Source organism: Labrus bergylta, chromosome 1, assembly GCF_963930695.1.
Source record: "Labrus bergylta chromosome 1, fLabBer1.1, whole genome shotgun sequence".
Lineage (NCBI taxonomy): Eukaryota > Metazoa > Chordata > Actinopteri > Labriformes > Labridae > Labrus > Labrus bergylta.
Window position 1 is genome coordinate 2,929,350 of NC_089195.1, and position 22,260 is coordinate 2,951,609.

Below are 22,260 nucleotides of genomic sequence, written 5' to 3' on the forward strand. Positions count from 1 at the left end.
TCATACTGCTTAGATTACAGAGAGTGAGTGCAGTATAGATCTCTGGAGGCTCTTGCATAAGACATAACTTCCTTTCTGCCAGTTTCAACCAGGAAACAGGTTTAGTATGCAGTCGATGTGTCAGTTTAGCCCCGTTTCCACCAGGCGGTCTGGTTCAGTTCAGTACGGTACCCATTTATTGGCATTTCCACCATCAAAAGTTGGGAATGGTACCAAACTAAGGGATCCGTACGGTCCTATTTTTTTGGTACCCTTCTGTTGGGGTGCCGATCGGACCCTAAAGGGTCCCTTTTGTTTACTGTGTTCTTCTTCGTTGAACTTCATTAATAGCGGCCTACACTGTGTTGGGCTGTTATGATGTCACACTATTCTGTAGCTGACTATGGCTATTTCAAATCTGGCTTACACTGCGCTTACCATAATAAAGGTACGGTTGGCTGCGGAAACGCAAGCAAGATCAGGCTTTAACGTACCCAACTTTACCAAACTGCACTGAACCAAACTGGACCCGCTTGGTTTTTAAAACTATCTTAATAAATTCTTATTCATAAATGTAATGTTTCTAAAAATGTTTAACAAACGTGCATTTGAACTGCCCGAGTTATGCAACGATACCTCTCTTTGTTAGCTTTACTATAGAAATGTGGCACTAGTTCTAAGTAAACACATAGGACCTTGTGAATGTCTTACTGCATACATTCAGATGTGTTTGGTGGTGTGTGTGTTTGTGTGTGTTCACAATCTTCTTTTCTTACATGTATATTTCTGTGTGTCCAGATACAGGCCGAGGACTTACTGCTTAGCTGATAGTGATGAAGAGTCCTCCAGCGCTGGATCCTCAGATGAGGAAGACATGTCAGAGCTCTCAAATGACTCTGCAGGAGCAGAGGGGTGAGACAGACTTTCTGGACACTCTCAGTATAGTCTTGTCTAGAGAGGATGGAAAAGAGAGGAACAGATATAATTCAGATGTTTTTGTTGTTGTTGAATATAAAACATGAGACATCCAGAAATCACAGTACATACAAAAACCATCATTGGACTTTACAAAACCCAGCTGTTATGGGGGGGCCTTTATAAATGTTAAACTGAATGTAAATGTTTTTTTGTTTGAGTTGTATACTGACTTAATCATTTCAACTGGGACATAATTAACCCCAACAATATGTTGGCAGCTTTAGGGATTAATTTATCAATTTAAAAAAAATCAATTTATTTTTACACGCATCATTAACAGCTACTCTACATTTGTATCTTCCCTTCTGAAATAAAGATTTGTTGGAGGTCACAAACCCAGTAAAATCATGCGGTTCGTGGACAAGATCACAAAGTCCAAATACTTCCAGAAGGCCACAGAAACAGAGTTCATCAAGAAGAAAATGGAGGAAGTGTCTAACACACCTCTTCTTCTCACTGTGGAGCTGCAGGAACTCCAGGGAACACTAGCTGTCAACATCCCTCCTCCACCCACTGACAGGATTTGGTATGTTGTTTTTTTTCTTCTTCATTAACTTAGCACAAAGTGAATTTAAATGTCTGTCAGCGTGACAAAGAGTCATGTGGCAGCTCTTTCCCACAGATGGAGGACAATTGCCATCTGAGTTGAATGCATGATTCTTAGCTTGTTGTTAATTAGCCAAATTTCCTCCCATGACAGTTCTTTCAGTCACGTGACCAACGCAAAGCCTTGGAGGGCACCGTTGAACACACAGTGGAGCTGCAGCACCAGATTCATTTTCCATCTCCAAAAACAATGCATGTTTGCATCCCCTGACAATCACAGAAAAATAATGTTATTAAGATAAATCCATGTGTGACCTGTATACAGCACTAGGGACAAGATTTCACTTCAGTGGTTGTACTTGTAGTAAAGTGTTGAATCCTTCTTCTCACACTGCTGCAGGATTGTATTTAAATAATTGTCAATGTGTCTGGGTCAGTTATGCTGATCTTTGGGAGTTAAAAGGCAAGAAATTCCTCATCAAACCATACGTGAGGTATAATTAGCTCATCATAGAACAATATTTGATGACAGTATTAGTCAAGTCATATTTATATTCATATTTGACCAAAGTGCTGTACAATACATTAAAAAAGAAAAAACAACTTGAGATCACAACGTCCACAGGAAAGAAATATATATATGTATACATATATAAAGAAAGCAACAAAGGAACCTGAAAGAAACGGTCTATTCAGGACCAGAGGACTCTTTTATATGCTAAAATATAAAAGTGTGTCTTGAGACGGGACTTAAAAGAGTCAACAGAGGGTGCAGACCTGATGGTAGGAGAATATTTGGAGAATATTAGGAGAAATCTGTTCTTTTGTTCCCTCAACAGAGACAGTGAAGCTTCTAAAAATCATCAATCCACATTCTCCTCCTCTGGGATTTCTTTCACCGTTTCAATTCTGAAGAAGTACAACCCAGGTTTATCTCCTCGTCTCTGGGATTGCATCCAATTCAACGACAACTGTCTTTAATTTAAAAAATAAAACTGTGATAACTTCTCCGAGCGCGCAGCAGTATAAAGCCTTTCTCGCCTGCCAGGTGGAAAGTTCCATAAGTGTGTGTGACGAGCTGTGAAAGCTATGAATAGTTAGAAGTTAATAAACAACATGCTTGCTGTATATTTAATGTAAAACTACCTTTACAAGGATGTAAGGATCTGTGTGTTTAGAGAAATTCATGTGCAAGTTTTATTTATTTTTAAATAAAGCATTACTGTGTACATTACATCACTGCCCTCTGCTGGAGGTGACTGCAATCTGTGGAACTACACTTTCTTCTTTTGTGAACAATAACATTGTTTGAATTGAAATCATTGATCATCTTGACCTTTACTGTTGCAGGTATGGCTTCAGGACGCCCCCTCACCTAGAACTGAAGGCGCGACCTAAACTGGGCGAAAGAAAAGTCACTCTGGCTCATGTTACCGACTGGATAGAGAAAAAACTGGACCAGGAGTTCCAGGTATTGATAAGCACTGTTTTTTGGGGGTTTCAATTCTGGATTCAGAGACACGATGTCCAATCAGCAAAGTTGTCTTGTTTCTTCTTTTTTATCAATTTGTTGACAAATGACCTTAGACAATGAAACAGAATAAACTTACTGAGAGAACACAAAATACTAAAGACAGAACTAAAAGTTCCACTGAAATGTTCTAAATGCTGGCGTTACTGTGCTATTATAATCTCAAGGATGGGTTTTATATCCAGTAGAGTTTTCTTTAGGTGTGCTGCCATCATGGATGTATTTGGCTTACACTAGCAACTGTCATTTTAAACCAAAAAGGGACTGTTTAAGGTAATACATCACAATACAATAGCAAATAACAACACTGCAGTTTGATCAGTGCATCTCTCCTGTATCTACTCCTCCTTTGTTCAGGATTACCCCCCTCACTTTGCTGAAGTGATTTTGTTTTTTACCATATTACGGAACTGGATTTGGTCATACACAAATGCACAACAAATCAAATGTTTTCAAACTCAGGACTTAATGTGTCAATCATACATTGTCTTTACCATTCACCATCACATTCTTTCTCTGTCCTTATAGAAAATCTTTGTAATGCCAAACATGGATGACATATGGCTGACTATCATGCATTCTGCTATGGACTCCCGCACAGCCGGCGGACCCTTAATGGTCCCTGCAGTGGACCCTGAGCCTCCTCAGCCAGAGAAGGAATGTCCCAGCCAGCTATGAAGATTGTTTACAGTATTTAGTAGAGCCAAAGCCTACGGATCAGACACTACTTTAAAAAAAAACACTTTTGTGTTAGTGAGTGGGTCTCTTATCCACATTAAAGGAGACCATACTAATATTAAAGGACAATGTAGAGCTGACCAAGGAAACACTAAAAAACAAACTGTTGCTTGCTGCTCTGTTTGAGTATTTATCTTGCCAGAGGAAAAGCTTATTTGGCTGTGAAGGATTTGTACAATCGTAAGGAGCTATTGAATAGGGACAGATGAAGAAAGTCATGTGTCTCAATGTGGGATACCTGAGTTATTAAGGGGAATATATATGTCATTAAGTAATGTTGTATGGCCATGTTAATGTGAACGCATTCACCAGATACCTTACAGGCTGCAGATGAGCAGTTTGCTGGAGTGAAGAATGCCTCTCAAAATACAACAAAGTGTAGAGAACGGTTCAGAGTGAAGGATTATTTAGTGAAGAAGAGTAACACTTTAATTGTAGAAATGCATTAAATGTTATCAGATTTAAAAAATGATTGAAAGAAGCTACTTGATGTTAGGTTTATATGCTAGAAGAAACCTTGATCCTTAAAGTGTCATGATGTCAACGGTATTTGATCAGGTGTTAACAGTTAGCAGTATTCATTCGAGCTGTGACCACACATTGAACACCCACCTTAATTTGCCAACACCCCCCTTTTTCTTTTTATTATACCGATGATAACCTTATCCATGTCTACAAGGAAATAATTGCTGAGGAGCAGACATGTATTGTCTAGGAAAAGTGTCATTTTGGTATAAAATGTCTCCACTAAAGACAAGTACAAAAACACAATAAGTGCAATGATAGAAACGCTGCATAGGCTTTAGTATGATCTTCATATGGATGTAATATATAACTGAATGTCTGATGAGAAGTACGAGGCCTACAACATGTCTATTGAATGTATATTTGGATAGTTTTGGTTACTTGTAGTTGTATGACAACAATTTCCACCCAGTTACATTCTCACTGGTATGCAAATTATTATGCAAAGTACAAGATTTCTTTTTGTTTGTGATTAACACTATCTGATCTTGCATACCTTTTTATATCCAAATGTGTCAACCAATTGTTTTGTTTATGGAGTTCCATGTGGTGTATTTTTTTGTACATCATTTCTACCTTCATGGTGTTAATGTTTTCAGCAGATGTGACTTTAAATGACCAACTCTAATACATGACAGAGCTTTAAAAACTCCATGCTGTGTGTAAAACAATGAGGTTGAGGTACAACTGTATAGTAGAGCAACTTTTGCCAAGATTGTATAGTCTTAACTTCAGGTCCCTTTTCTAATAAAATATTTTAATCTGTGGCAACCCAAACTCCTTAATTAGACCTCTGGTGTTGGATCTGTCTCTGCTCAAAGGTACACACCTCTAATTGATGTTACAAATGTACTACAATGCCTTCATTTACATTGTTTACAGTAATTCTTACCTTGTTTAATTTTGTTGCTCTCTTAAGATACTAAAGCTCTGTACCACACAATAGATTTGTTTCTGTAGGACTGTCTAAACCGTAATGCCTTGGTTGCTTTTTTTTTGTTTATGAATGACTACATGAGATGGGTTATGGTTGTATTTTTGTCTACTGCTTTGGAATAAACAGAATTAAATGAGATTTTCGAGGATATATGAAGACATGCCATGATTTGTCTCTGTGAATTAATTATGACTTTTTACAATTATCAAGACATTTTAAAGCCAAATTCAGTGATTATGTGTTTTATGCTTTATTTATAGAGCAAAAATAAAACTGTCAATGAAAGCCTTTTTTGCATTTTGCTTTATTTTTGTTTTCAGTATGTGTTTTATGATTTATTTTCTCTGGACTGAAAAATTTTAGTTTTTTAAAGAACAAGAAATGGCAGCAGTAAGGGTAATAGCCTACTGCTTTATAGGCTAACTTCATGGCCATTGCATTGATGTAGCCTAGTGTTAATGTAAGCTGTCTCCACTGATCACACAAGCACCACATTTAATTGACTTATCTAAGTTCATCATTTTTTGATATTGTAAACTAGCCTACATGTCGACAACATAAAGTCAATGTAATGTTGTAGGCTATATTTCAGTCATTACTTAACAAATCCCCTACCTGTATGTTTTTTTAAGTTGATCACATACGAAGGATATGCCTACATTCCTACATTGAACCGGAAATGGTGTTTTTATGACCATAAAATTGTTAATTATATATAATAATAATAATAATATATGTATAATGAATGCATTCGGTCTTTATTTACAGTAAAGATGCTGCTGTTGCTGCTGCATCATCAACAAATGCTTTTCGAGAACTTTACAGCTGCCGGTCACAACTTCCGGTCTGAGATAACGACGACTCATTGCTCTAACGGAAGTTTGCGGTTGCCGAGCAACGGTTGTTGGGGGGGATTGTGTGACAGTGGTAAGTAACAATAGCGCTTATTTTAATCACAATTGGATGGAATTATTTACCTTTTTACATACAGAAAAAAAACTGTATTTATTATTTCTGTTCCACACTTTAGTTACATCAGCCTTCAAACAAAACGACTACTACTATTACTACTACTAAACGACTAAGTTAACGTAAGCGCTGGTGTTCGCTCCGTTGTTTTCCTTCTTTCTACACAGGCCATATGGCGAGATAGTTTTCTACAGAAGAAATTGGAGAAAAATAGCGTTCAAAAACACAGTTACAGTATGTTTGTTTACCTGTTGGGAAGGAAGACACTGACGCTACCAGTACAGATGTGCTAGTGCTACTATGTTCAAACCACTTGGTTGTCATGTAAAACGATCCAGTCTATATGTTGTCATCACAGAGCTCATGGAGAGGGAAAGAGAGGAGGGTAGGATGGAAAGCTTCGACCAAGAGGAGGAAGACAGCAGGACGCAGGATGGAAGAGTTCAATCTGCAGAGGACCATGGAGCAACTGTACCATTCGATCAAGAGGTAAAGAAGTGTCATATTGTTTGATGTAGTGTTTTTATTCTCCTGTGGGGATCAATAAAGAGATATCTTCTTGTCATCCTGTGAATAAATAGCCGCATTCATTGTGTTTTATTATGTGATATTTAATTTATATCACACTTTGCTAGTGTGTTGTATAGAATAATTAACAAGGAATCCAAGTACCCTATACTGTTGCATACAATGTTTGTCCTATCAAACACAAATAACCAGTTCCCACAAAGGCTGAATATGTGCAATCCAATGTGTGTTCATAACTAAACTCTGTTTAAATCATTTTTCAGTATCCAAAAATCCTTTCTATGTGCTTTCCGTATGTGTCACAGTGTGGCTTACAGGATCAGCCAGAAGCAGAGCTGGATAGGGCGACCCCCAAGCCTCACTCTGACCACAGGGGCACAGATGAATATCACACTGAAGGTCAGTCTCACAGTAACCCTGTTTGTGATTTACAAGAGTATAAAACAACACAGTGTGACACATTTTAACAAAGTTCAATATGATTCTTAATCACCAAAGGGAAATACATATTGGCAAATGTAGTGCAAACTGATTTAAATGACATCTATAAGGGCTCATATAGGAGGATTTGCTCAAGACCTATTTATTCAAAAGTCAATTTAATAAATTGAGACTGAATCAATGAGATGTTATTATCAAAAGTATAACAAAAAGAACAAAAGAATGAACACAAATATATTCTTTAAAAAGATAAAGTCAAAGAAAGACAAGAATACTTTCAATAACATGTTTACGAGTACTTTCACAGTCAGCATTATATTTTTATTTTTTTACATTTAGATGCTGTTATGGTTTAAAGATTTGCCTGATTTTCTGATTTCAGTGGTGGAAAATGTTACTGAGGTGCCGTTACCTCACTTCTCAGATCTAAATGCATCGGAAGACACAGAGGACCATGATCCACTGCAAGAAGAAGAGGAGTTTATTGTTCTGGACCCTGAGCATGTCTGTAGCTTCTTAAAGATTCCATGTTATTGCAGAATCATGGTTTTAGTGTACGAATACAATGATTTTATAGTCAGTTGGTTGATTCTTATAAAGCCTACTGTCGTGCCTTTGATGCCGTGTTTGATGTTTTGGCAGCCCCTGGTTAGAAGGCAGCAAGCCGCCCTCAGCAGGCAGCTCAGCAATGAGTTGGAGAGGATCAACGAGCGTCTAAAGCAAAAGGTTGGTATCTTCTCACGTACCATATTGTGTTAGTTCTAACATAAATAGATGTACACCTTAAGAAGCAAACATCATGTAGTTAACAATCACCCCACATGTCAATTCATCCACAAGATGGTGCTGTTGACCTGTGAAGAAAAAATAGATCATAATAATAAATCTCTTTAAAAATAGACCATAATAATAAATCTCTTTAAAAATAGAGCATAATAATAAATCTCTTTATTTTGATCTATGGTCCTTCATGTAATATTTACTCAACAGCATAAGATATTAACACAACATGGATATATGTGACCAAAATTGTATACATGGAAAATGTATAGAAAGTATACTGAGATTGCCTGAAAGACTAAACGAGGGATGTTGTGCCCTTTCTCTGACTGTTCCAGCAATCAATAGAGAAGACGGATGACAAGCACAAACTGGAGGTAGCTGTCGAGTTATTTAGGGTTCAGGAGCAGCTTGCGAGACTCCAGAGCAGGCTGGAGGAGCGTCATCAAAACAAGGCACAGGCTGAAGCCAAACATCGGCAGATCCAGGATCAACTGGGGGTGGTGAAGAGCCAGTATTCTAGTACCACCAACCAGAACAAGAAAGCCAAATCTAACAGTGAGAGTGATTTAGTGGTCTTGTTTTGTTGTTGATCGAGTATTCTATAGAACTCTCTGTCTCCATTTACTTTGATTCAACAGATCTTACATAACACAAATATTTTCTAACAATTCTCATTTTAAAGACAAATTTGGAAATATTACAAAATATTCTGAAACATAGGCCTGACCTGGACAATTAATTCTAGAAATAGTGAAGGGTGGTGTGTTGTGTTCTGAAACCAAAAACTGAAGTTGAGCCTCTCACGCAACTCAATTTAACTTCAACTTGAGCCAGGAGAAGAAGTATGGACACACAAGCTTAAATATTAGAGCTTTAACAAGTTGAAGAAAATGTATTTTAATTATTTAATTGAAGTAAATATTACTTCACCAGATCTGTTAATTACAAGAGTTTATTCTCTGAGTAGTTATAAAGCTACAGAAATGAGATTTCAGATGGTTTTGTATGTACAAGAGATTCAATCATTTAAACTTACTGAGAGTGATTTCAAACAGTCATTAGTACCTTTCTATTTAAAACAGCCTTTAGGGTCTTAGTAGACCTCTGCATATTGCAGGCTAAAAGAACAATAGCTTTAACAGCTTTAACACAGTGGTAGGCTGAGTATTACACGATGGTTTAATGAAATGTCTCTGTGCTTGGCTCTGGAAAAGATAACATATACACTTAAAGACAAACAAGAATTATTTGACGATATCTGGGGCCTATATATTAATTTCCTTCGGGATAAAGATCTGTCACATATTTTGAGCTAGGCTGGTAAAGAGTTGGCGATGTCTGCAATTGTGGTTGTTTTTGCAGAAACTGTTCTCGGGCAGAATATTTGTGATTAACAAATTATTTATGGCAATGTACTCCCTTTAGTTATTTTTATTTAATACAGACAGTAATAATTAAGCAACATTTTGTTTTTATTATTATATTTTACTTTTTTCCCCCCTTCTTTTATTAATGTGTATATATGTACATGTGTATATCTTTTCTTTTTTTTATCTTTCCTTAGAATTTATTTAATTGTAATTGTGTGTCTGGGAAAAATATTTAAAACTCAATAAACATATTGTTAAAAAAAAAAAAAAACAGCCTTTAGTTAGGTCCTTTTGATATACAGTTCTGTCTCAGCAACAGAAAGACAGCAGCAGTGGATGTCCACACAGATTTAATGCGCTGACTGCTGTGAATCTTTTCTTCAGTGTCCCAGCTACAGTCGGAGATAGACAACCTGATGCAGCATCTCGTCTTCGCACAAGGAGTCAGTGAGGATCTGCGCTCTCATGTGAAAGCTTTGAAGAATGCCAAACACAAAGCGGGAGCTGAGAAGACCCAGGCTGAAGAACAGAAATTAAAGCAGGTGGACAGGACACAGCTAAAACATTACATCTTTTTAACTTCTGACTATATGAGGCTTTATTGTGTAATAATGTTGTTGTATTTTTTTTTTAATACTCCTTCGCTATAAGGATATTTATGTTGAGCGTCTAATGAAGGATCTGGAGAGGCTGACGCAGCAGGTAGCCATGTATGAGACCCAGGCGAGTGCCCAAGCAGAAGAGACACAGGCAGCCAAAGAAGCTCTAGCTGAGGTAACTGTAATATGGCATACAACAATATAAACCTGTCAATTCGAAAAGGTCCTTAATCACCAAATAAGCACTAATCATATGAGCAAATATTAATACTAGAAACATTTGGAAAGTATTGACAGAAGTGTGTAAAGCTTCAAAAATGTGTCACCACGTTCCAGCGCTTAATGACAAACCTGATAGCAAAAGTGACACATTATCATATCTAGTTGGGGATTTTGAATATCCAGGAAAAAACAGATTGTTAAGTACAGTCATTAAGAGTTACAAATAAAAGATATAAGTCACGTTTACAGCGTCACAGTGGTGATTTGGTTAGCACTGTTGTCCTTACATTAATGCTACCTCTGCTCTGCCATTGCCTACATGCTTGTTAGGGTAAATGGTGAATGGTGAAGTGAATGGTTGCCCCTCTCTTTGTGTCGGCCCTGTGATTGACTGGCAACCTCTCGAGGGTTTCCCCCGTCTCCAGCATAATGTCTGCTGGGATCGGCTCTAGCCCCTCGTGTAGATAATAATAATAATAATAATAATAGCTTTATTTATATAGCACCTTTAAAACAAATGTTTACAAAGTGCTGTGACAGACAAAGCAAATACAGCAACACGACAACAGAACAGAGATCAACAGACGGGCCAAACAGAGAGGGCAAAATTATAAAAATGCAAATAACAGGAATAATATAGATTCAACAGGCAGGTATGGAGAGGCAGTTCAATACAATGAAGGAAAATTAGTTTAAAATCAACCAGGAGAGAACAAAATTCTTGAACAAAATAATTGATAGAGGCCCAATACCCACTCTCTTTTTTTTTTTAGCTCTTTTCTGATCTCAACCAACTCCTGAGATAAACACAGCCTTTTAGCCACAGAATAGACCACACTTTGTCACAGCTAGTCACTTACTTTGGTTGCTTTATGACACTTTTTAGGGAGTGTACAGTCAGACTAGCAAACCTTTTTGAACAAACAGAAGAGCTGTCTAGAAGAGGCAAGAAGACTCTGGTGAGCTGCAGTATCAGGTGATCATTGTTTTGGACACCTTTGACATTAGTTATTGTTGCTGTATAGATATTGATTAATAGAAAATGAATCCAGTGTCTTTATAATCCAAACAGAACTAACAGTGATATTTGGTATAGAGACAACAGAGAGTAAAGCCTGGCAGTATATGTGATTATTATGACAGTACATTATTCATTTGACCTGATGGACTCCAGCCTCTCCCCACATAAAATGTACTCTAAGCAAATGAAAAACACTCGTTGGGAATGCTGTTGTTCCCTCAGGACAGTGTTGTACGTTTATTAATACGAAGGTACACCTTTGTTATACTAGGCATGGTGACACATTTTTGGCTGTTAAGGAAGTACATAAAAAACATCCTTCCAAAAATGTGTTTCTGTCACGTTCCTTTCTGTGTGCAGGCGGAGATGGAAGTGGAGTCTCTGGCAATGGCTCGTAGGCAGCTGATGCAGCAGTGGAGCAGCAGCTTGATGGGGATGAGGAGACGAGATGAGGCCTTCAGCGCAATGCAGGACGCCACGCGGTGAGAGTGAGGGCATCACGGATATTGACATGTAACTGAGTACAGCATGCATAAAATCAGCAGCATCTTGGATATTTTTCCTCTTTGCTGAGATTTGCTGTTTGGTTGGCATTTTTAAAGATCAAGCAAAATGTGAAATTACAGCAATTACATCAACTATGAATGTGACTCAGCTGTCCTCCCAGAGTCTGAAGATAATATAAAGAAAATACATCATCTGCACTAGACCCAATCGCAATGTTAGACTTAGACTGGAGGGTAAATTGTATTTTTGTAAAACAAGCAAATTCATTCTTTCCACCGTGTTTGTTTTTCCCAGTGCTGTTGCGCACCAGGGGATTTTGCTGGACAGAGAGATTGAAGGATACAAGAAATCTGTCGCTGAGGAGCAGGAGCAAAATGAGACACTAACTATGCAGCTCAACTGGTCCCAGATGGATGGTAACACCTCAAAGAAGCAGATCAGCCAGAAGCAGGCCCAGCAAGAGGCTTTGCATGCTCACTACACAACCTGCCTTCGCACTCTAAGGGAGACTGAGCGCACTCTCAGCAGGCTGACTAAGGTGCTTAGAGGACACAGACGTTTTGTTGTGACAGCACTGCAACCAATTTATCAAGATGTCCTAATTGCATTGTCTTGCCACTTTCTTTTTCCCCCTTGTCACCATTTCACTCTCCAACTTGTTTTGTTCTTCTGTCTCCTGTAGGAAACGGGCATCCACCACGTTGAAGTGAACGATCAGAGGAAGCACTTGGAGAAAGAGAGTGCTGTGCGCCTAGAGTTGGAGGACAAGATTATGACCAATATGCAGCAGAAGCTCACCCACAACAAGGCGGCCAAATACTCCGAAAGGCTCACCAGCAAGATAGCCTTGCTTAAGAAGGAAAAGGTAAATATAGGTTTTAAAAAGACGTAAAGTATTCAGGATGTTTGAGTGAAACACTCAGTGTGTAAAAAGCTTGACAGTCAATCAGTCAAAACGTACATGTTCTCAAATCTCTACAAGCAAATACCTCTTCCATAAAGTCTGTCTTTTAAAGTTTTTCGTCCTTTTTAGTGTCAACATAAGTTAGAACTTGTCTAAAAACATAACCAAAATTGTATATAAAAAATTTATATTATAAAACTATGAAGAATTTTCTTAGAACTTAAGTATAAAACTGGACCTCCATCAGTAAGGTACAGTTAACGTATATGTGAATATCAGGGTTCCCACTTGTCCTGGAAAACCTGGAAAACACTTGACTAATTTTCCAGTACTGGAAAACACCTGGAGAATGAGAGAAAAAGGAAAATGTCAAGGAAAATCAAGTGTTGTCCTGGAAAATTATTCCAACACTCCTACAGAGTTGGACATTTTCCTCGCCACACGTTAATAAAAGTAGCTATATGTTACATTAATCCACAACGCAGATTGAATGGAAGTCTATAGATAATGTAATGGCTCCGCCTCCCCCTCATGTCAAAAGTGGATATTTATTTACAATTTAGTTGAGTGGATGGAGCGAAAAGATCCTTTACAAAAAGAGAACAAACACCATGAGAGTAAATTGTGGCAACAACTATCAGGTAGACTTGTGTTTTCTCCTCAGTTTGAGGTCAGCACATCAACATACCTTTGTAGCGGTAGCTCACAGTGGGTGTGATTAGCCTTGTTAAAGACACTTAATATTGGTGTGGCACGATCACGGACTGTCATACCAGCTCGATCATCGCTGAAAATGTCCTGGAAAAGTCATGGAAAATTATCTCTGGAAAAGAGTGGGAACCCTGGAATATACTTTCATTCAGTTCAAAAGATTTAGCAGGAAGACCTCTCAGAATTGTCTACATTTGATCCTGAAAATCAAAAAGGAACATTGTGTCGCTGCTTCTGTTTACCATTCAGTCATTTAAAAAGAACAACTGTAAGGGGAAAACAAATACCCAGAAGTGCTGCTGCAATGTTAACTAGCTGTCATGTAATCCCCAGTCACAAATGTGTTGCTGCTTCTATTCTTGTTGAGACTGTAATGCTTAAGTTTACTTTTTGTCTTTTAATAAATAATTGTTCACCTTGTGTAGATAGTCTTCCCTCAAATATTTAAGCCTAATGGTCGACTTCTTTAAGCTATATTAAGAGATCCAAACACTTTGGACTTGAGATTGTCAGTCGTAGCACAAGCTGGAAAGTGAATCTCATGTTGAGTAAACAGAACTTTATGTACACAAATAAGAGGATGTTTCCTCTAAGAGGTCATGGAAAGCAGCTTCAGTTCAGTGCCAGAGGATACAAAACTGCAACAGAATAAAACCACATGTGCAATATGATAAACAATAGATGCTTAACAATATATATTTTTTTGTCCTGCTTGTCTTCTCTCCCTCCCTTTTTAGGTCTCTCAGTTGTGGCAGCTGGAGAACAATATAGCAGTGGTGGAACTGGAGAGGAGCAAGGTCATTCAACATCTGGAAAGCCTGGCTGTCATCCAGGAAGCCCTCGATGAAGAAATCTCAAAGAAAAACAAGATAACAACAACCATCCAGGCCAACATTTCTTCTTTTGTCACACTAATTGCTCAGAAGCAATCCAGCATAGCAAACTATGACAAAAAAATCGGTCAAATCGTCGCCAGCACTGGGGTGAGTTACTGACGGGGAAGCAGTAATCCTCTGTCTTCTTTTTTATGTGGAAGATGATTTGATAGCGATATTTTCAGTCAGGTATGAAAATGGCATGCTCTCTTTTTGTGATTTGTTCCCCAGCGTGATGACCTTAGTCCGATGCAAATCAAGATAGAGGCATTGATGTCACAGTCTGCAGAAGTGACTGCAACTATGGAGAGTGTCAAAAAGCTCTGGATGAAACGTCAGGAGATACTGGAAGAGCAGAGCCAGGAAATAGAAGCCAACAGCAAGGACATGTTCAAACTGCAGAAAGAGTACACAGGCATGCAGAAGGAAAGGATATGCCTGGAGAGTAAGTGTTCAAGTTTAAAGAAGCACACATTGACACACATAGGTGCATAGGATACAAGTATCGGTCAGTCATTCAAATAGAATTCATAATAAAGCCATCAGTTTGTGCTTTAACTCAGCGCCTTCTCAGTCTTACATATGGCCAGGGTTTTTTTTTATCGTTTATTTGAATCAGGGACAGTGTACAAAAAAAACATTAGTCTCAGAAGAGAAGAGATGCTTTGTACCAGATTTAGCTAGCTAGCTAATTTCCATCTGTTGTCCCTGGGCAGATGATGGCAACAGCAAAATACAAATCAACCAGTCACACACACACACACACACACACACACACACACACACACACACACACACACACACACACACACACACACACACACACACACACACACACACACATTTCATAAGAGAGAAGAAGGACATCGTACAATTTACAGACATTAAAACATTATGTACAAGTTTCCCTGAGAGATCTAAAAGGTTGTCGAGATGACACATTAATGCTGACAAGACTGGTTACTTAAAATCCGTTTTTTGACTTTCTGGGTGAAAGTGCAGAAGTTTGTGATGCAAATCAAGATTTCAGATTAAGTTTGATTGTAGTCACTTCCTGGTAGTCACTGTAATCACTCCCAAATGAACATACAGTTATTAAAAAGCAAAGTAAGTATTTCAAATGTTTGAGTTTTTAGGCTTTTGAAACTATTTTCTAAATATCAAATTTAGAATATCTACAAATAAACTGATTATCCAAGCAGGGCATATAACTGAGTTTCCATGAACACAGTGACAAATCTGGTCAGTCGTGGTGGAGATTAAGATTGAAAGCCATATGCACAGGTTATTTCTGTGTTGTGAACACCTGGCATCAGAATAGCATACACGGTCAGAATGGAGTGTACATGTTTACAGTTAGATTTAAAAAAAACATATTTTTCAGAATAAATCTTTGGTTCTTTTTTCTTTATCATGACATATTGTCTAAAAAAAAAGTTTGGAAGTTTCGCCATGTATGGAATTCTTAAAATGGAAAAATGTGTAAGAACCCTGTAAGCTACTATTAAGCCATCACCAAACCCACCAGGTCAGGTGGAAGTAGAGCATCGTGACAAGATGGAGCTGGAGAAGAATGCAAAGACGCTGAGAGGCGACCTGCTGAAGCTCAACACTCTGATCAGCAAGAACGGACAGCTCAGTGTTGCACTAGAGCAGGACAATGAACTGATGGAGACAGACTTCCTGCACAGACTCAAGGCATGTCAGAACAGTTTCATTTCTCTCCAATGGTGTTCTTTTTTTTTTGAAGTAATACTTATTATGTCATATAATGTCTTAAGGAGGCTGAGCGGGATTCTATCAAGATGCAGATGAAACACGAGAAGACCCAGGAGGAAAAAGAGAGACTCCTTAACAGTCTGCTAGAGGCCCAGTCAGTCACTTCTACATTTATTACAAGTTGATTTAGATTACATGTCTAGTATTCAACTTGAAGAAAATCACATGCTCCACAAGTTAACAAGGAAATGAAATGTGTGTTAAATGTTGCTGATTTGAATCATGTCTGCTGCTCTTATCATTCAGATTTGATCATTTGTCCTGGCTCTTATCTCCATTCTGTTTTCTCTTGCGTTCCCTTGGTTGTGTGTGTGGCCAATAGGCAGCAGATTATGCTGTGGGAGAAGAAGATCCAGCTTGTAAAAGAGACACGTTCTGCCGTGGACATAGATTTGGGTCAGGGAGACTTCCAGATGATGAAGACTGAGATACACCGTATGGAGGTAAAGCCTTAAACATCTCTCTGTTTGTTCCTGAATGTATATGCACAAAAAAGACGTGTTACTGAAGACTTTGAGGTCTTTTTTCCTCTGTGATCCTTTGAGAGATCCCGCAAAATGAATATGAACAAGTTTGACATATAAGTGAATACAATGAATGGTAAGTGTTTTATTGTATTTGGACTGTAGTGCTGATATGTGGCCCTCCCCATTGTGAATGGATTTCCATGTGTTTAATTTACAGTGTTGTCGATGCAACCTCTAAGGAAGGTTCCTAATGTTTCATAATGAAGACAGGAGCCTCTCTGTGTGGAGTTCTCTATGTGCTTGAGCTTGTTTAATAAATGTGTTCACTCTATTCAACGTGTTTTGTTGTGCAGGTACGACTCAACCAGCTGATGAAGCAGCAGGAGCGACTGCTCAGAGAAAGTGAAGCGACAGTGGCAAGGAGGGAGACCATTGTGCTGCGCAGGGAGGCCATGGTCCACACTTCCATCAAACAGAATACAAAGGGCGAACTAAACCGAGCGATACAGTGCCTGCAGCGCAAGATCCAGGACACACACAAGGTATAACACTGCCACTTTCCGTTTCTGCATATGGGCCAGATTCATTTTTATTTTTTAAATGATCTTACATGGCGTATGTATCATTTCAGCATGTAGTCGAGTGTGAGCAGGTGATCAGGGACCTACAGGAGAGTCGGGTGATTCTGAGTGACAAGCTGGCACAGCAGAAGCAGCAGCTGGTAGATGTCTGCAGCTTCAGCTACATTCTGGAGCCTGACTTTGTAAATCTTCAGGACACCAAAGACAGTGTAAGAAGCGTTTTCTGTCACATGCACTGCATTACAACACATTTGGTCTTTCCACCATGTAGTTGACAGTAGATGTGTGAAAGAGGGGGAGTGTGTATTTTTTATTTTATACTGCCTTCTTTTGTGTCTCTTTACTATGCAACCTCTTTAGTCCGCATTGGATTTTACAATTCCTTTTTACAGTGTTCACAGTACACGCTAAGATAATCTTTAATACTTTTTCCAATCTTAAAATTTGAAAAGGTATTTCACCAAAGACAAAGTTATTTTATTTTTATCATACAGTAAGAAGCTTGATTTTCACAGAAACACCTCAGACCTTAAGGGTCAGGAGATCCAGATCTTGGTAGTTGAGATGAACACTTAGACCTTTTAATATAGATTTAAAATGATGAATAATGATCTCTACAACTTTTATTTGGTCCAGTATTGACTTTGTCTCGATCTTAGAGACATTTTAAAGTAATCCAGGCTTGGCTAAGAATGAAATGTTTTTGACTTTTTTGAATTACAGTTTTCACCCCTTCCTCTGACCGTGTCTCCCTTTCCCTTTCTCTCTCTCTCTCTCTCTCTCTCTCTCTCTAACAACAACTTGAAAACTGTTCAAGAAGCAGATTTTTAGATGTTCAATTGTAACTCTCAATAACTGAAATCAAAATTTTAAAGTATAACATTTAAATTGTAATGCAAATAATATTTCACAAATCAAGTGTTTGTGATCCACTTGATGAAGCGTAAACTAATCTAAGACTCAACCAGAGCAGTGCTGAATAACCCTGTATGATACTTCACATTGAGACAAGATGTGTGGATTAAAAACAGCTCTGCTCCTGCGTTCCCAGGTCAATCAGAATACAGTCATACCTACACACTCCACAGAAATTCATTGAAAGTGGAGCTACATGTCTCAACACTAATTCATCAGAATAAAGTATAAATGAACTTCTCAGAAACTCAATGGAAACTCATACTGTGGATTAACATTAATATTTCCCATCATTGCTCTCTGAATCACATTTGAAAATCTGTATACAGTATATATTATATCAAGTGCATACATATGTCGTATATGATCATAGAAACCAGTATTTTGTGTTTTTGTAAAAATGAACCAAGAGTAATTAATAATAATCTACCTGTAATTATATCAAATCAGTTGTACCATTTGAGTGCAAAGACAAATGTACTTTCAATAGTATGGGCTTTTATGCAGTATTATAGTTCCACAGTTTCCACTTCTAACGAAAATAAAAGTTGTCATTTAACATACACATTATAGTTATGAGTCATTATTGGGTTAGGCTACTGAAGAAATAAATACATGGTGTGTCACTCAAGTCAGTCCACAGAAAATTGTTTTGCAGGTGATTCTTTTATAGCTTTATGTTGTGGTGAGCATGTTTACTTAAACATTTATCTGGGTCATGTGGAAATTGCTGTGGATTTATTGTCATGTGCATTGCTGTTTCCACTCATGAAAACCACTCCCACACATCAAGAATAGCTCCAGAAGGTGGAGCACTGTTGTGAATTTTCCAACAATTAAAAGAAGAAAAAAAATACAATAATTTTCATCCCCTCTGTCCACATAGAATCTGGCCCACCTAGTAACTCTTCAAAGCAGGACCAAGAAGCTGCAGGGGTTGAGTGTGGGCGGGTACCAAGCCCTATCCACCAGTGAATCCATCGACGTTGCTACGCAAAGCAAGATGGAGCGCATGCACACTACCAGCGCCATCTTGCACCGTGTGTGTCAGGAATTCCCTCAGCACCAGGGGGCGCTGCACAGGCTGTTACTGGCACTGGCAGCACGCACACAAGTCCTGGAGCAGGAGATGTCCTGAGAGTGTGGAGAGGATGTAGACATGACTGTGAGTACAGCAGAAGAAGTACAGAGAATGGAAGAGGAGGACATTGTAGGTCAAGATAAGAGAAACACATGACCTTCAAAATATTAAGATCTCGTCTATTTTATTGTTTGTGTTTTTTTGTACTTTTGCTGTTAAACTGATTGTGAAACAAAGGAATAAAATGAAGAACTATTTGGCATGAATGCAATACACTAAACTGACTATAATGTGTCACTTTTCAATCCGGTTGCCAGTATAGAAACTGATTTGTGGTTACATAAGTGAGGGGGATGAGTATAAAGTGGAAAAAGCACACTAATTTTTTGTGATTGTAATTTTTAATTACACTGTGGGGAATTAGCATTTTGATGGTCAATAGACACCCTGCCTTGAATGGTAAATGGACTTGAGCTTATATAGCGCTATTATATAGTCTTCTGACTACTCAAAGCCCTATTACACTGCATGTCACACCCACACATTCACACACTGATGGTGGTGGTCGCTATGTAGTATCATCCATCAGAAGGAACTAATCTCATTCATACACCGCCAACGAAGCAATTCAGGGTTAAGTGTCTTCCCCAAGGACATATCGGACATGTTGCCCAGCTGGGGATTGAACCCTCGACCTTCCGGTTGAGAGATGACGACACAGTGTGTATGTAGCACCTGCAAAGATGTAATTGATTGACATTAGTTGTGTCTTAATAGTTACATTTAATGATTGAGAAGCCATCAGAGCACTAGTGTGAAAATCTGTTCCTTAAAAAAACAATATATTTACTGTGGATGGGGACGTGTATTCACTTTGCTACTGAAATAAACAAATCACACTTCTCCTCTCTGGCAACAGAATTTCAAGTTTGTTATTATTATCCATTGCCATTACGACAGCATCATGATGCAATGACTGCATTGCAAAGCATAGAGACTGAACATTCACTTGCAGTGACTTCAAGTAATGTAAAACATCTCTGACGAGGGTGGCCAACAAACCATATCAATGCAATGTTGTTCAACTGGCTCTTCAGAATACATGCTTCCTGGAAGCATTATCATGTACTGTCGGGACTTTCCTCAGCTCCTCTGGGCATCAAACAGAGGTTCTATGTTCCAGAAGACAATTGTTCAATAACATTATAAGAGATTGTTGAGCGCTTCAGTTTACATTTCAAAAGAACTTCATTAGAAAAGAAATAGACTTTTGTTGTGCAGTTTGTATGAAGTTAAAAGTCTGTGGTACACACCAGTGTAAAAGTAACAGCTGTAACATTAAGTATAACATACCTACATGTTCATATTTTTTGACACATTGATGTGAACATAAAATCCTTTGAGAAATCCTGTTGTGTAAGAAGGACAATACGATTGGGAACATAGAACCCTGGGAACATGGACATGCTCTCATCCTAACTGGCACCATGCATGCATCCCTGGAGCGTTGCTAAACAAGCAGCTAATAGAAATAACAGCATCTACTCTTACTAAAACTCTCTCCCACCCTCCCATTGCCTTACTATCTAAACCCAAATTTTAACTCTGGGTAACCAAATCCCTACTATAAGGCCGTGGCTCAGTGGTAGAGTTGTCACTCTCAATTCAATCCCCAGCTTCTACAACCACATTGGTCAAGACACTTAACCCCAAATTGCTTTTGCTGCTTAGTCTGTGATGTATGAATGTATGAATGGGATTAGTTACTTGTGATGGTTACATAACATAGCAATCTCTGCCATCATTGTGTGAATGGGTGCTAATGGGTAGGTGTGACAGAAGACAAAAGAAGCGCTATACAAGCTCAAGTCCATTCATCATATCATCTAAATGGATATGGGAGATTATCTCTGTCTGAGCTTTACTACTAGATCAGTAAGTGTTGTAGAGGATGTACGTGATGTACTTGAGTGAAAATATGACACAAAACCAACTCCTAGTATTGTGAAGTGCCTATTGACTCCATATCAGGTCTTGCCAAATGCAGTGTTCAGCTGTTTTGATCCCATTAGTATGAGTTCCTTTTCAGTGACCTGCATATTAAAGGTGAGGAACAATGCATGAATGCTCTCAGTCTGCCATTCAGCAAAAGTTACACAGTAAGCCTTAGGGAGTTATCCAGTTTAAACATTCACCACTCAACCTCTGTCATCATAAAAACTACAGCTGCTTGTGAGTTAATGAAAAATGATTTCCATTTACATGATCAAACATACTCTGTGGGAAAATCCATAGGGTTCATTTGCCCTCGTTCTGTAATGTAAGAGATAAGCAAGCCCTATGTTGTTGAAAGAGGCGGTTCAGGTTACAGAATACTGGCTCTTGCACTTCAGACAGCAATAGTTTAGAGTTTCTTATACAGTATGAGAAGCAGGTGCAGGACAATCGTTTATTGAATCACTTGTAACTTAAATGAGCTTCATGTGTCCATCATCAGGGAGCCATGAGGTTGTGCTTTAATATTTCACATTACATGTGACTTCTTTTTGAGTCAACCCTTTCAGTGATTAGTAAGGTGTGTCATGACTATTCATGGACATAATGTTTAGTAAACATTTGTGTCTATCTTGCCATAATATAATTTTGTCATGTCCAATCATTTATCCTAACTCAAGGTTCAAGGTTGTCTTTATTATCCCTGCTAGAGGGCAATTTGTTTTGCAGTAAGCAGTAAAACACACACATAAATACAGCCATGAGCAAACAACATAGAAAGGACAGTAAATAAATACAATAGATCAGAAACACAACACACAGTTAGTGGTTTAAAAAGGTGATGGCAACAGGAACAAATGAGTTTCTCGTCCTCTTCGTCCTACATGCTGGCAGACTGACTCTGCGGCCTGATGGCAGCAACTTAAAGTCCTTGGACAAAGGATGACTTTGATCTGCCACGATTGACTGAGCTTTCTTAAGACACTTTGTTTTATATAAATAAGAAAGGTCAGAAATGAGATTCTGACACACAGTTTGACAATGCGGCACCATGCAGAATGTTAAAACTGATTCAATAAAACAGGAATAAAACATCTTCATAAAAGTGCTGTCAACATTAAAATTCCTAAGCTTCCTCAGAAAGTGCACACGCTGATGAGCTTCTTTGCAGACAGCTTCAGTTTGGAGCTCGAAGGTGAGTTTTTCATCGATGATAGTCCCCAGGTACTTGCATTGGTGCACCACCTCAACAGCCTGGTTGTTAATAAAAACAGGGGA

The 22,260-nt window shown here is 38.4% G+C and overlaps 2 protein-coding genes across 3 annotated transcripts in view; both read left to right on the forward strand.

The window, feature by feature from the left end:
• Positions 1-5,519, forward strand: part of LOC110004253 (testis-expressed protein 2) — a 34,978-nt gene extending 29,459 nt beyond the window's left edge. The window contains exons 10-13 of one of the 2 annotated variants that reach the window (XM_065961983.1): positions 784-891; positions 1,274-1,483; positions 2,854-2,974; positions 3,563-5,519. In XM_065961983.1, coding sequence (XP_065818055.1) covers positions 784-891; positions 1,274-1,483; positions 2,854-2,974; positions 3,563-3,712 — 589 coding nt within the window. In that variant the 3' untranslated portion in view covers positions 3,713-5,519. Of the gene's footprint in view, positions 1-777; positions 892-1,273; positions 1,484-2,853; positions 2,975-3,562 lie in introns of both variants that reach the window. The other variant, XM_065961945.1, reaches the window with a different exon arrangement.
• Positions 5,520-6,131: 612 nt separating this feature from the next.
• On the forward strand, positions 6,132-20,121 carry ccdc40 (coiled-coil domain 40 molecular ruler complex subunit). Its single transcript, XM_029281254.2, has 19 exons — positions 6,132-6,161; positions 6,562-6,692; positions 7,037-7,130; positions 7,555-7,676; positions 7,815-7,898; positions 8,291-8,510; positions 9,710-9,867; positions 9,977-10,099; positions 11,528-11,649; positions 11,969-12,212; positions 12,357-12,539; positions 14,027-14,272; positions 14,396-14,609; positions 15,693-15,862; positions 15,946-16,037; positions 16,266-16,386; positions 16,764-16,952; positions 17,042-17,200; positions 18,793-20,121. The coding sequence occupies exons 2-19, from the start codon at positions 6,567-6,569 to the stop codon at positions 19,042-19,044; spliced, it is 2,919 nt and encodes a 972-aa protein (XP_029137087.2). The 5' UTR covers positions 6,132-6,161; positions 6,562-6,566; the 3' UTR covers positions 19,045-20,121.
• The last annotated feature ends 2,139 nt before the right edge of the window (positions 20,122-22,260 follow it).

Coding starts and splice junctions, on each gene's coding strand:
- ccdc40 (XM_029281254.2), top strand. CDS start 6,567: ATGGAGAGGGAAAGAGAGGAGGGTAGGATGGAAAGCTTCGACCAAGAG. Junction 7,131..7,554: donor AGATGAATATCACACTGAAG/GTCAGTCTCACA, acceptor TTCTGATTTCAG/TGGTGGAAAATGTTACTGAG. Junction 17,201..18,792: donor TTCAGGACACCAAAGACAGT/GTAAGAAGCGTT, acceptor CTGTCCACATAG/AATCTGGCCCACCTAGTAAC.